This window comes from Temnothorax nylanderi, unplaced genomic scaffold (genome assembly GCF_030848795.1).
Source record: "Temnothorax nylanderi isolate EJ_2023f unplaced genomic scaffold, tnyl_v1.0 TNYL_tig0094_pilon, whole genome shotgun sequence".
NCBI lineage: Eukaryota > Metazoa > Arthropoda > Insecta > Hymenoptera > Formicidae > Temnothorax > Temnothorax nylanderi.
Window position 1 is genome coordinate 395,446 of NW_027249156.1, and position 15,725 is coordinate 411,170.

Genomic DNA, 15,725 nt, shown 5'->3' on the forward strand with positions numbered 1-15,725 from the left:
TAACGGAATTTTTCGGATTATGAGGTTTCGTTTATTGAACTGTTAATGTTTACTGAAACTTAATTTATAGTAAAACATTTATATAGATAATAAATAATTTATGATTAGTCGATTAATTGTTTGTTTTTCAATACGCGCTTAAGCATGTTTGTCCATTGCCAATGTTAGATTAAAAAATCGTAGATTTCTCTTGTATCTGATAGCGGAGTTTCAAATTCGCTATAATGTGCCACAACAAGTATCAATTGCTATACTTTTTAAATAGACTCATAAATGAGATTTTTGATGTGTATTTCTTTTGTATTTTCTAAATCTGCTAAAATATGTATCGGAATGAATGATGAATGCGCTCGAAAACGTTATAACTAGCACGTGTATGATGTAGGCAATGTAACATTTACTTTATAATCCAGAAACAAATAATTTTCAGACCCCATGTTCTTTTTGTTTTTATGTGAATACAGCATGCTCTTATTAAAGTTTCACTCTTAATAATTAATGACTTCTTAACGCAATTTCTGTCGTAAGTGCGCATTGACAGATATGACAGGACTTGATAATAAAATCAGAAATCAATGAATACTTACATAGTTACTCTCTGCGGTTCTTCGATATCGATGTCAATTTCGTCACTAGTTGCCTCCGTCACCGAGCTAGTCTGCGAGGTGAAGAGGCTTCCCCTGCCAACCGGAAACACGCTAATCAAACCACGGGCTCGCGGATCTCGTTCTTTTGATATGACGAGATTGCTCCAGAGAAGACTCTCTTTAGGCAGATGCTGACGTATGTCTATCAGGGTAACTTTTGTGAATCGTTGCTTGTACGATTTCATAAGAATCACTTCAATATAACAACGATCACATATTTAAATTGTAAACTTTACCGAAGTCTTACATTAATCACGCACACAGCGCTCGCAATATTACAACTTTCCGAAAATACATTGCTTGACAAGTATATTAAATAATTAATTTTTAATATTTATCATGACGCATTCTCCTCGAAATTATTATTAAATGTGTCTAGTGATTATTATTTGGCACTTTCGATGCTTAATGCACCTGGTATCAGAACTTTCGGCTTCTACGCAGCGCATGACTTCTGAGAGTCTTTCTCCAGAGCAATTTGCTAAATATGCATCCCTTGACAACAGAGAGAAATAACGTTGGGAGAGACTATGTCAGCACAAATAAGAAATAGCTAAACCAAGAATTTACATTCTGTTTCGAAGCTGTACATTAGAACGGTACCGCAGGTATAAATTCCGAACTCGCATCGATCAAATGCAGATTACACAGAACACTTTGTTTTACGCAATATATTGCGATTTATCAAGATCTTATGTGCTCAAGAGTTTCTAGTTACGTTTAATTTAGATAAAATGATGAGTTAGGACAGATAATGTAGCAGTCAATAGTTTCAATTGTTTCTTCAACAGATCGCCAATTGATACGTTTCCGAAATTTGTGATGCTTCATGGACAAATTATGTATGAATACCATCTGATACCTTCCATCAACTTTCAAACACATTGATAATTGATGCGCTCAAAAACTGATGGGAGATATCAAATGATATTGATATGTAATATGTCGATAATATGTCTCGTTAAATTACCGTTATTGTCAGTGTTATTTAAAAATTCGCGAGATAAATTTTTAATCTGATATCTTCAATTAATTCTCAAACATTGATGTCGACATACTCGACATAACTAATGATATACAAACACACATATTTGTATATTAATATACAAAGTGATATTTACCTACATATAATCTGTGGATATAAAGAATCGCAAATTTTCACTTTATGAATGATCTATACTAACATTGAATCGTTTATTTTGCGAGTATGGTAGATTAAAATTTTCAACATATCGAAGGTAGAATGATACATATTGAAACGTAATGTATAAAACAAACCAAAACAAATTTTATTTTGCTCGAAATTTAACTATATACTATATATATTAGATTTGTAATACTTTCTGCTAAAACCGTTAGTATCCAAATAAATAATGATTTTAGCGGAAGATCAATTAGTTTTTAACTTATCGAAGAAACAAGCAAGCGATTTTTAGAAAAGATTAACTGTTTGAATGCTGTTCGATTGAAATGATGCGTCACTTGAAAAATTTTACGTAAGTTTCAAACGATAATTGTATAATAAAAGATCCCCGACGCATCAACGAATGTATCCTCTTTGAGGAGCAATTACTCGCACACCGCATTTGGGCAGTCACCGGGACACCTCGATAAACTTTTCACTCGATGCCATTCGACGGGCACTCAGAAATAAACTCGCCAATTTCATGCTACCAGTTTCGTGTCCTCACCGTCGCATTTATCGAGCTGAAAGGCGAATCTTCCACTCGAAGAAATGGGCAGAGATTCGTTCGTTAAAGGTGACGATGTGAAACTCCTCGCGCTATTACGATGCGAACTTTGTACACGAAATTAATACATTGTAGTGCAATGTAACGCGAACGAGGCTGATTGGATTGGAATAATTTTCTTCGAAGTTATTTTAAATATTATAATTTTCTCCACCGACAATATTTGAGAGACAGGAATACCATATGTATTAACTTTATACACAAATTATTTTAATTTCATTACGCGTAAAAATTTTTCTATTTCTTATTTATTTTTCTGGAAATTATTTTATTTTTAGTTGTGTCACAAATGTAGAGGGTACTTCACTTCTCTTATATTTCTTCACAAATTTTTTTTTAAATTTGGAGTTGATTTTTCGTTAACGGAATGTTGAGCTACTAAATTAAAGAAGAAAACTTTTTATGAGCTGAACTTTAACGAATAATTTTTGCTAAAGAAAAATCGACTCTAAATTAGTCAAAGCATCTGTTAAACATAATATGCGAGAAGTGACATCCTTACAACGGATTTGTATATTTGATTGTTCCCAGTATTAATCATAAAATAATATCCCAACACATATATCTCTCTCTATCTCTCTCTATCTCTATTCTGATTAAACGTACAAATTTTTTATCACTCACCGATTGTCGCGTCTGGCGCGATTCGGCGTGCCCACCTTGGGCTCCTCCATATAAAAAACTACGTCCCCCTCGTTCTCGAGACGCTGATTGTCGTTCAGGCCGGTCCCGGCACCGGCCGATATACCGCCCGATATCGTAACGGGCGGCAGGGTCGATTGTTGTTGCTGCTGGACGTCCATCCGGTTCCGTGACTTCCGCCTCTTCAGCACACTCGCCTTCTTTGCCACCTGGATCATCAGAGACTGAACCCCCGGTGCCCTCCCATTACAACACACATCGAACACAACATGCACTATCCCTACTGGCCAGACATTCGGCCCCTTTCTCTCTCTCTCTCTCTCTCTCTCTCTCTCTCTCTCTCTCTCTCTCTCTCTCACTCTCTCTTTCTTTCTCTCGCTCTCTCTTGCTATCTCTCTTAAAACGATGAGCCCATCATCGTCGTCATCATCGACATCATTCGGAAGACATGATGCAAAAGCAACGATCTCTCCCGCGGGACGTTCGGAACGAAAGCTTTCTGCGAGAAATTACGTTGATCGCGAGATGACGTCGTTTATAGCATCCTCTCAATACGAAAACGAGTCGATATGATCTACACATCGTGAAATTCCCGGAGGTATAGATATATCGAGCATGTTACACACAAAGTGCACATCAAACTTCTTCTTTCGTTCTTGGGACTTTACTTTGTAAACACAAGACGTTCCTCGGTCCCACATGCTAATAGTATAAATGAAAATGTTTTACCCGGACAAAATGCGCATTTTACTCGGGAAAATGTGTTCTTTTTAAAATATATTCGTGTAAACATTCTAAAATTTATTATTTCCTTGACGTTAAAAGAATTTTAAGCGTCTCTTGACCTTCCAAGATCTTTGTTTTAATACCGTACATCTTTCGTACAGAGAGAGAATTGTCAAGCCGCACGACCGACGTAAATTCCCATTTTTGTGTCACGAATTTGCGAGCGAGATTTCAAGTCCTCCTGAAGGCTAACAATAAGATGCGGAGACAAGGAGTAACGTGTAGACGTACACACACATACATTATACAGCTAGAAACGTTGTATGTAATTCAGGCTCATGCATGCTACAAAATATCTCTAAGTAAGATAAAGTTGCTTTTATATCACGTGACACTAATCGCTATCTTTAGAGAGAAAGAATACATAGAGTGCAAGAATATATAAGCTAGAAATATAAAAACGCAAACACGATCAAATAGACGATACTGTTATACTGTTTATAAGCAAGCTTTAAGAAGCTTACGCAAAGCTTCGTTCGTTCGAAAAGAAATAACTTGTACGAACGCACAGATAGATCATTTCGTTCGTTAAAAAAAAGGAAAAAACAAAAAATTCAGTAGTATCTCGTTCGTCTTAGTTGGTATTTGTAGTTTCGACATTAAAAAGGAAACATCGAGCAAAAGGAAATGTCTCGAATAAATGAAAGATCGTGTAACATTGCAGTTAAAAAGGCGTAATGGTTTCATAAAAGTTATTCTTATTTCTTTTCTCGCTTGATAATCCGTAAATCTTCGGCAATGACGAATATTCAGATCCATACTCTCGGCGCAAATTTAAACAATTAAATTAAAAATGTTCTCATTTTTTTAAAGTAATAACGAGATTTGATGGATTGCCGCATCAGTTCCTTTTCAGCTGTTGCTCATAAAGAAACGGCAAAAAGTTTTGATCCTAAACTTTTTTGTGATCCTGTCCGGAGTAATGTAACAAATGAAAATAAAGTGAAAATATTCTTCAATAAATGATTTGTTGATAAAGATAAGAAAAGTAAGAGTTATTTTTGAATATTATTTGAATAACAGTTTCGTTAAATTCATGTTACATTCTGAGAGTTAAACGTAGCCACGGTGGATATAATTGTTCAAAGGCTCAGACTTAAAACTGACCATCTTCGTCATAACTAAACATGCGGCGAGAGAATAGGGTTCTTGTGATAGCGTTGAATATATCTTTCAATATGCGTATATTTTACATTCAGCAGACACGGTGAGTACAGTGATCCCGACTTACATAATATAAAAGATAGGACGTTTTACGTCGTGTAACAGAACCGTGTAAAGAAATGTGATAAAAAGTTTAGAAAAAAATAAACATGCAAAAGAGAGTACAAATGAAAATAAATATAAACCATTTACATACCATCTTCTTTACACAAATCAACTGAAATATATTTAAGATATATTTTATCATCGTTAAATCATCACTGAACGTTCTTACTATCTCAAATATTGTAAAATCGGGGCTTGCGCGTGTTACGCGGTACCTGCGCGGTTTTGAGAGAAATGGAGTTTGAAAATTTTGGCAGCAGATGCAAAATGGAGATACCGTTCCTACGAATATGTGACCGCTTCGTGCATGTTAATCGAGCGTACGCGAAATGTGCCGATAGACTAATTTATCCCGTTCGATTTTTTTGCAAACTTTCTTGTTAAAGATTTGAATTTACCATCAGAATGACGCTGTAATAGTTATGAAAATATGTTTCAAACGTATACTTTGTACATACATTTCCCATTAACCGAGCAATTTTTATGACGTTTGGATACTTGATATATGGTCATGGATACAAAAATGCAATGGATATATCGACGATAATAATCACAAGCAAAATGGAAATCAAATACATATCCCCGAAAAATCAAGCGTTATTCTAAAAATACCGGCAACGTTATTTGATCCGTGTTCAAAAGCAATTTATTTGAGGATGACAACTATTGGAGCGATAATGTTTGAAGCGATAATGTTTGAAATATAAATTTAATTTAAAAAAAGGAATATTACGAAGATAGAAACGCTACTGATAAAATTCGTTGACTGACTTTTCATGGAATTTGTAACTATTGTACGTAACACGATGAGCCAGTCAATACTATTCAAACGACAACGTTTGCAATTTGCATATATGACAACTGTAAAAAATAACGAATGCAAAAAGTTTGCTGACTGGCATTTCATGGAACGACGATAATTTCATGTTAAAAAAGACTACATTTAAAAACAAATGTAACATAAATGTGTAACATATCCTAATGGATATCTGCATACATTTCATGTGCTCAGCATTCCAACTAATAAACGATACTATTAAAACTATAGGGTATATACATATTCAAAGGGTAAAACCAGTCCAATAACAAACATTTCGTTAAAAATGAATTGTCTGCGATACGAACTATAATGAAACCAAATTGAACTAACGAAAAACGAAAGCGCAACTTTCATTATCTCATATGTAAGGGGGGATAATGTACAGAAGCCTCTAGCGCAATTTAATTGCATAAACACACGTATGTGACTAGCAACATGGAGGAGAAAACAAAATCGTTCGGATTTCGGCAATAAATAACGGCACGTTGAGAACATCGAGCAAAAAATTCGCATTCTCCGCTTGCATCCATCCACTGCCAAATTATCATCGGATAAATAAGAATATAAAAGTACACGGCCGTTAGAATTATCGCTATTACACGATACTAGGATTTACTAGAGTGTAAATAATTAGCGAAAAATAATATTATACGGCGGAACTCCCTCGCGAATCTCATTATTATGCGTTCTCTTGGGTCCTATACTGTGTAAAGGTAAATATTTATCTTTAATTTTATTTGGTAAATATAATAATCTAATTTTCTTAACAACCTGGTATATTTCAGTATATTTAAGATAATTTATAAATACTAATATTATTTACTTATATCAATTAAAATTAATTAAAAACGTATATATACCAATTATAACAAATTAAAGAAGTTTCGTATTTTTGATCAAGAATGAAAGATCTCTATCGCATTGAGATTCGCTTACTTATCAAATTTTGATTTGAGAAACGTAAGCCCAATATATTTGCTATATATTCACTTTTAATGAAATATTCAATAATTTATAGCCTATCGGTTATTAGTTTTAAGGAATAATTTTATCGCCTCGTGTGCTATTATTTTTTCGAGTTGTTTCATACTTATTTGCGTGGCAGATCGACACCAGGCAAAATTTGATTTCTCGTAATCCGCTTAGAGCACAACGACCAAGTCAACCCTTGCGACTCGACGGTATTAGTCGACAATCCGCTCGCGCGTGGAAATGCAATCGCGTAAAAGGTAAAAGACGAGAGATCTTGGTAGCAATTAACTTGGATATGATATCACGGGTAATTCCAGATCCATTAGCGTGCTCGGCTGCGCCTCGGATCGACCGAATCGCAGACAAAATTACACGGGAGGGGGGAGAGGAGGAAAGGGAAAGAGATACGTTTTTCATTATGATTACGAGATTCGCGACGGATTAGCGCGGCACAGTAATCGCTCGCGGCACGGTTAAAACGTCCAAAAACATTGTGTAAGCAGCTAAGAACATCAACAGTCAACAGCTAAATACGTCAACGGCTACTGCGCTCCGGTCTTCGTTAAACTCGCAAACGGGAAACGTTACCTTGCCCAGAGGTGTCGAGGGTTGGCCAGCCGGCGCCGGGTCCTTGATGTAGATATTCCACGTAGCGACACTGTTGATGGCCTTATCGGAGGCATAACACCTCCACAGACACTGTATCAACATTGCGGCAGCTGGTATTTGCCGATTAAAGTGCTTCTGCCGTTGCTTCTGCTGTACTTTCAGCGCGAAGCCAGAACCTAGAATACCCTGTAAAAGAAATGGGAAAACACTTACGAGGCATGATAACAGTCACGCTTAATTGTTTGGATTTCTTATCGAGGGACAGACGGTCCACCACAAATACAAAAATTCAAGTCCGGATTCTTTGGTCAATATTTCCCTTACAAAAATATTATGGAACTTGCTTACGAGTTACAAATAAGTCCAAAATAGTTTTCTTGACAATTAAAATTTAGAAAGAGACAAATAGAGATAATATTTAGATAATATTATTATAGATTTAAAATAGATTTAGAGATTTAGAATAAACAAATGTGTGTGTGTGTGTGTGTGTGTGTGTGTGTGTGTGTGTGTGTGTATGGATTATATTTCTTATAATTACTTGAGCTTAAATAAATTTTGATAAAATTTATTTGAGGTTTGATTACAAAGATATACAAAATGGAATAGCACATTTTTTTTTGTAAATGTCATCTTCTAAAAATGTGATTAAATGTCCTTTTTATATTGATCGCTTAATCTTATTAATCTGTATATAAAAGTATTAAAATAATCTAAAAAGTTAACATCTTTTTTACCGAAATGTCAGAATAAAATATAACTTATCTTATAAGCTTTTGCTTTTTTTATTATTTTAGTTTGATATTTTTATATGCAAAATGATTAGAGAAATCGAATTATGTAAAAAGAGCATATAATTCCATTTTTTTTTTAAATATTGATGATATTAATTTCTCATAAAAACGTTTAGAAAAGAATTTATTGTATGTTATATTTCTCCGAAAACGTGAAATTTTTATTAAAAAATTTCTTTTTCTAAAATAAGAAGTGATATTAATAACAAACTGCAATTTTTGGAATGGCATATTAAAATAATTCATGCTATATAATATTGACAGTTGAAAACTTATGATGAATGACTTGTGTCTTCGTGTAAATATCTTTGTTCAGGAAAAATTTATTCAATATATTAATTAAAGAATCTACAAACTATAGGGGAAATAACTATAATATTAAGTATGAGATATTCTGTATGTTACAAAACAAGGGAAAGAATATTTTTTATGATAACATACTCACAGCTGGAAGTGCGAAAAAGGATATGGCGAACACACTGAAACACGAGGCCACTATTTTTCCCATCCATGTTTGCGGGACTGTATCACCGTAACCTATCGTCGTTACTGTGATCTGCAATACCGAAAAGCATCAAATACTCCTGATGTGCACGGAATTATTCTGTACGCACAATGTCGCATTCCTAATGATACTGAGTCTAGCCCGGAAAATTTTGCCGTACAAACTGTCGACATTTACTTTACTACAAAGGGTTTAACTCACGAAATACAATTAGTTAAACCTATTAATTAGCACATATTACACTCCAATATGTAAGTAATTTGTGTGCTGCCTGCGTAAACGATGCTGCAGTTCCAACTTATGCAATGCAAACATCGGTACCTATCGATATTTGTTGAAATATACCTACTGTTATCACAATAATTTGTGAATCGACTGTTTCCGCGATCATTATCGTACTTGAATTTTTTCATAATTTTTCGATGTTATCGCCAATTAATTACCGTATCCGTTTTTTAAGTTGTATCCGCTTTCTTTCACAGAATTAATTTCATTTATTGCATTTTATTCCCACTTTTAAATTCTCTAATTATTAAATTGTGTATTTTTTTAATACTTGTGATGATTTGGAAAGAATTAGTTCCAAAATCTGTCCAGATGTAAAAACATTTTGTTTATCTTTATCATGGACATAAATACACATGTATAATAAATGATTCAAATTTGACGAAAGATGATCAACGGTGTTAATAATTAGAGAATATAGTTCGTTAAAATAATTATAGATAAACTCACCACTCCCCACCAAAGCGCATCGGCGTAACTCGAGAAATCCGTCTTGCCGTCGGGTCCAACTTCATCTTTCTCGGCAAGGTATACGAAATAGCTGCTGAAAATAAGGCCTAGGAACCCAATGTACAGCGTTGTAATCAGCTCCTGTTAAATAAGAAAAATAAAAATATATTTTGCAATTATTAACACCAAAATTTCCTAAATGTATGTAATGTATATGTTAGAGTCCCTCTAATAAGAGTCGCGACATCTTGAGTTTCGGCAAAATAAGAGAGAAAGAGAAAGCGATATACAAGTGATATACACTCATATCGCTTTCTCTTTCTCTCTTATATCTCTTTCTCTTTCTGTTTCTCGTGCTTTTGCCGAAAATGCGAACCAATCAAAAGTTGCTGCTACGTGTCGCGACTCTTATTAGAGGGACTCTAGTATATGTTATAAATATAAAAATATAGAAATTGTTATTCCCATCACGGGTGCGTGCACAGATATACACTTGCTTAGAGATGGTTAAAATCACTGCTAAAGAGTCTATTTCTTGTACAATTGGAAATTTTCGATATACCTGACGATGTATGTAAACCACCGAACCCAGAAGCCGCCACGTGCCGCCTTGACGATCGACATGAAGCATTCGTAGAATTTGCAAAAACCGAATGCCTCTGATGGCGGAAGTGGCGAATACCTGACCGTTGCTTCCTACCGACAGGACTACCATGGACGCTACTACGACGATTAAATCTTAAAAGAAGAAATGAGACAAGTGCGATCAATACAAGAGAGTACCATATAATCGCGATAGATTCGAACGTAATACATGGTGTTATAAACGGGGCGTAATTTGCCCACATCGCATCGATTAGAATATATACACGCGCGCGCGTGCGTGTGTGTATATGTATAAAATAAATGATACACTCACTCATACTCACACTCTTACATAAAATATTTATTCTAACATATAAGTATATTTAAAAAAATATTTTTGGATATTGATTAAGTATGTATAAGGTGTGGATTAAGTACGTATAATCGGCTGCAGACGATAAAAGCAAAGCGCGTAATCCGATTAATGCCTCGTTCGACGTTACCATTTATCTGCAAAATTCGTCGACGATGCACACACACACACACACACACACACACACGTTGTTGTCGATTAAAAACAGTTCTCTTTCCATCCGCGCGCTACGAAATTGCCGGAATAGATGTAATTCCAGTCGCATTTCCGCGACTGGTTTGTTAATAATAATGTTCCATTTTCTACGTTGCTACATTACTTTTATGGAGAAAATTAAATGAAATAGAGTATATTAATAATCGAGGATATAGGGAAATAACCTATGTCCTCGATTATTTGAGACAACTTCTGGAGAAGAGGAATGCGTGGATAATCAAAAAACATAGATAATCTAGTCAGTACTATTTACCACGCGATTTGCAATAAACACGTAAAATCGGCTCGAAAATACAACTGCTTTACTCAAATTGCAGATGTACACGAATACGCACGACTGTTAGAGTACGGAGAAATTTACATGGTAAAAATCTTGTTCTAACAATTGTTCTGCATAATCTGCGAGCAATTAAACACGTACATTATACAATACATGTAGAAATTTTGAAATTTAATAATTTGAGCAGTAATCTAGTTGTCAGATAATATTTGAAAAAAAAAAAATACGCTCGGTTTTTGTTTTCGCTGTTAAGCTTCCAATCGCGTATTTGCCATCAAGTAGGTATAATTACAAAGTTTGCAAAATAGATGCCAGGTAATCAATTTTAGGCGAGTCTTCAATTAAGGAAGGAACTTCCCCGCGAACCGTTCGCATGTGTTTCATTTATAGAACGCGTCCAACAGAACGATGGCTGCGATACAAAACGCTCGCAATCTTGATTTTAGCAAAATGGATTCGCTATTAGGATCAGAGCTTAATATTATAAAGTTGGCCGATAGCGACAGTCACAAACGATCCTATGCAAGCGATCCGAAACAAAGAGATGATTGTCACGATCCTATTTTGCGCCGATCGATCAGACAATGCAAATATCAGATTAATTTTGGCTGTGTCGCGTTTTAGTCATGTCGCGACTTGCCGTTAGGAGAAAACGAACTCACCTATGATACAAATCGGTTTCCGTATGAATCGCAGCCGTCCACAGCAGCCCATATACTTCGATCTGCAGCCTGCGCTCCATAGTCGAACCAGGTATTCGACTCCGAAGAATACCACGAGACATATTTCCTGAACAATAATGAAGTGTAATTGATCTCTTGGTCTTTTAACTTGATACTTTGAATGCATAGCACTCTAGTACAAGATAGACCTGATACAATTAAAGATTTTTCATTCTATTATTATTATTAACGATAAATCTATATTTTATATAAAAATATATCTAGAATAAGGTTTATACGTGATTTCGACCGGAAGGGATTGAATGGCGCTAGTATGGTCGATAATTTGACGGTTTAATTATCCAACGTCGATGGGAGGAAAATGTGGCGGAATAGTTCTATAGATTAATATGGACATTAGCAAATCATCTTTAAAATGAATATGTAACAAACGCGATAGCATATTGATGGAGGTTGCTATTGTATCGATTGTACTAACGCCGTTACATGAAAGGGATACCTTAGTCAGAAAAACGAGGACGTTAGAACAAAATTAGCGAGATTCTTGAGAACGAGCTTATACTGTATTCCTTTATGATCCAGGACACATTGACGAGCTTCGTATTTTACGCGTGCTTACTTTCTTCGCGTTCACGTGGGAAAAGGTGACAAAGAAATCTCGAGCGGAAGTTCTTACAATATGGAATACCGATTCACGAACGACATTGACTTTATATCGATGATAATCTGCGCACTTCATGGAAGAGTCGAATAGAAATCAAAAAGAGCGCATTAAGAACTTAATATAAAAATACACACATTTATAGAAAACCCTATAACGATATAGAAATTAACGATTTATTATGTATTACGACGCTACACGCAAAAGTTTTAGAAAACCAAATATAGAAATGAGCGCTCTCGCGAAATCGCGGCGCTTTGCCACCGCGCCTTTTGCAGATTATTTATCAATCCTTGTGGTAGTCGGGTTACGGTGCATGCAGGTGCACCGTGATCTGACACAGATCCGCCACAAGAGAAAGAATTAATTTTATTTGTGCAGCTTCGACGCGCGGTGATGGAAGAAGAGAAAAAGTTCTTCCTTGGAAACTGTTGTAAAGTCTATTCTCGGACGAACCAACAAATCTAAAGTGTTCTTTTCAAAGACTAATTAAATAAAGTTTGCTTTAACTTTCTTACGGAACGTTATGAAACTCTTGTTTACGAATTCCTGATCATTGTCAGTGCTTAACATTTCATGCTTTGCAATCAATGGCATTCTGTAAGAAATGTACTTAATTCTTCCCTCGAAACAAAACTTAAGTTTGGATTTTAAATTTGAATATAAAAACACATGGAATATAAGCAAAAAATATACAAATGTAAGCAGATGTAATTAAAATTCTATTACAAAAATAAACAAAAAATAATAATTTGCGGAATTTGCTTAAATCGAGATTTTTACCAAACTAATTCTAATAAGCACAAAGATTATAGAAATATTAAATATATATAAACAATTACAACAAATGACGACTCGCCTCGATATATTAAAAAAAGATTCCAAAAAAAGATTTTTGGTCAAAGAACTTCTAGATAAAAGGTGGTTCGTTAGATCTGTATACTCTTTGTACACATCAAAGGTATGTCTTTTCCTTTGCATATACAATAGATGCAGTTGCGACAAAATATTCTTAATCTAGCAGTTCTGCAGTACTTCTTTAAATAGTATTATTGACATTATTTGACCTAGAGATGCATTTAATATTCTATCCAGTTATGGACTATACGTTTATGCACTTAATAAAGAACACGGGCTACTCACCATCCAAAACAGAGTTTCGTTTGCGAAGTTACTGTATTGGTCTATTGTTGACAAAACGCTAAATATGAGGCACACCAATACCACCATGAACCTGAAAACATAGATACATTACAATATATATATGGCCAATATACCAATTTGATCGAGAGAGAGAGAGAGAGAGAGTGAGAGAGAGAAGTTATAGTAAAATTCTAGTCAGATAAATAATTGATTAGGTCGATTCATTAGAAGCGCAGAATATCAAATATTAAAATCAGATTTATATCTAAAACAACTTAAAAATCTCAATTTAACTCTGTATCACATGACAAATATAGATTAAAGCTTGATTCTATAAAATTTCGCCTGGAACGAGCGATTTGATTCATCAAAAGCGTGGACTATCATATTAAAAACGTTGCGTGATACGTTTGTAATAATCATTAAAGAAAGAAGTTGATGCTGCCGAACTATTGCATTTTTCTTTAGTTTTAGATCTTTACATAAATGTGGAATCTGATTTCTGACGCGAAAATATGAAATGTGATTACGATGACATATGATATTGGAGATACTCTCAGCAAAGTAAGAAATAAATATGAAAGAGATACGATGGTTTTGGATCACATTATGTGACGTATAATGTATAAAATTCGTATTATTATTAATAAACTTTCATTAATAATAATCCAAATCAGTATTAAACCTCTAATTACAAACGCTTAAATCACCGATATTAAACAGCAAACCCAACATATTACAGCGCAACGAATACTCAATGATTGAAATGTGAATTGAAACATAAATTACATTATTATTAACTATGTATTATATATATTGCATATTGGCTATGTATAATATTTCAGTTTGCGCGTCAGCTAAAACTTTGTTTTAATTCCAATACTCGGAATAATAAAAGTGCTGCTAAGCTTACCTGTTCTTTCACTAAGACAAACTGTTTGTTAAGCTATTATGTCACCTGAATCTAATCCAACTGACAAATTACTTGACAAACTACACAGGCGTGATACACTAGACGTATACTCTACTGATTGCCGTTGTTGTAAAGCTTTATACTTAGTAGCTTTATACTTAAATTTGTATGAGAACATTATTAGGATGTATATATAACATACAACCGACCATCATGCCTATCGATCAAGGTCGCGTATATTCCGCGACGATTAAATGTAAAAATATTCATAGACAGTTGTGTGCGATAATCTTCCTACGATCTTATCTAGTGAATAAATTTACTGTAAAAGCTCTGAAAGCCACCAATGTTCTAGCAAAATACTATAAAATTTATTGGAAATTTAATATTGGATGCTATACATGCATGCACACAGAAAGAGAGAAAAAATTCTGAGATTTTCCAATATTGTTTTGATATGACACATCTATATTTTTCAACGTAGATTATAATATAAATTCACTGTATATTAAATTTTTATTAGAGAAATGTGATTTACTAAATCAATTATATTCGACAATATCTTTTCAGGTAACAAGTTTACTTTATTTATTTCTTTTATTTGTTATTATATTAATGGAAGTAAGCTAAGGTTATATATACATTTTAAAACATGTTACATTATGTTTTAATGTAAAGTATAATTATTTCGACATACTATTTAATATATGTATACTAATATTAGAAGTTTTCTTAAACTCAATTGTATCTGAAAGTATCCAATTATATACTACGCATAATAAAAGTACACTATATTTACGAAGTATGATTCTTCGATAGCGCAAAAGACCTAAAAGTTTCGTACAATTATAAATTAATATAAATCCCGTATCAAAAGAACTTTCCGTAAAAATAAACGTAAAAGTAAACGTAATTTCATCGAAGTACGTATAGAAATACATATTGGACATATATTGGACACATATTGGATATATCGGTTTAATAAAAAGTTAAATTTAAAAAAATCCTTTAAATGAATAATTTCCATGAGCAATGAATTCTATATCTTTTACAAATTTTTCGTGACCGTTAACTATGAATCCCTAGAAAATCCATATTTTTAAATGTCAAATGTTCTTTGATGTATTTCGCAGCATATGCACAAACGTGCATTCACTATAATGTTGTGTATTTTATAATAAAATATAATCTCTGTGCAACAAGATTTGAGGTCGTGCATAATATCGAATTCCGATTGCAAATATAGTCTCGCGAATGTGTTCGTGAGAAGAATTACGACATCCATGTATACATATAGATATATTGAGATTCACCTGCACGCTACCTCTTAGTGCGCAGAAA

At 34.0% G+C, this 15,725-nt stretch overlaps 1 protein-coding gene across 5 annotated transcripts in view; it reads right to left on the bottom strand.

Moving 5' to 3' along the window:
- Kcnq (KCNQ potassium channel) overlaps positions 1–15,725 on the bottom strand; it is a 46,085-nt gene that overhangs the window by 15,983 nt on the left and 14,377 nt on the right. Inside the window, exons 3-11 of one of the 5 annotated variants that reach the window (XM_071711079.1) lie at positions 13,472–13,562; positions 11,647–11,773; positions 10,093–10,268; positions 9,531–9,671; positions 8,736–8,846; positions 7,476–7,682; positions 5,187–5,207; positions 3,023–3,264; positions 588–698 (exon numbers count right to left, since the gene is read on the bottom strand). In XM_071711079.1, the coding sequence (XP_071567180.1) occupies positions 588–698; positions 3,023–3,264; positions 5,187–5,207; positions 7,476–7,682; positions 8,736–8,846; positions 9,531–9,671; positions 10,093–10,268; positions 11,647–11,773; positions 13,472–13,562 (1,227 nt within the window). The remainder of the gene's footprint in view (positions 1–587; positions 699–3,022; positions 3,265–5,186; positions 5,208–7,475; positions 7,683–8,735; positions 8,847–9,530; positions 9,672–10,092; positions 10,269–11,646; positions 11,774–13,471; positions 13,563–15,725) is intronic. The other 4 variants (XM_071711080.1, XM_071711081.1, XM_071711083.1 and 1 more) reach the window with 4 other exon arrangements.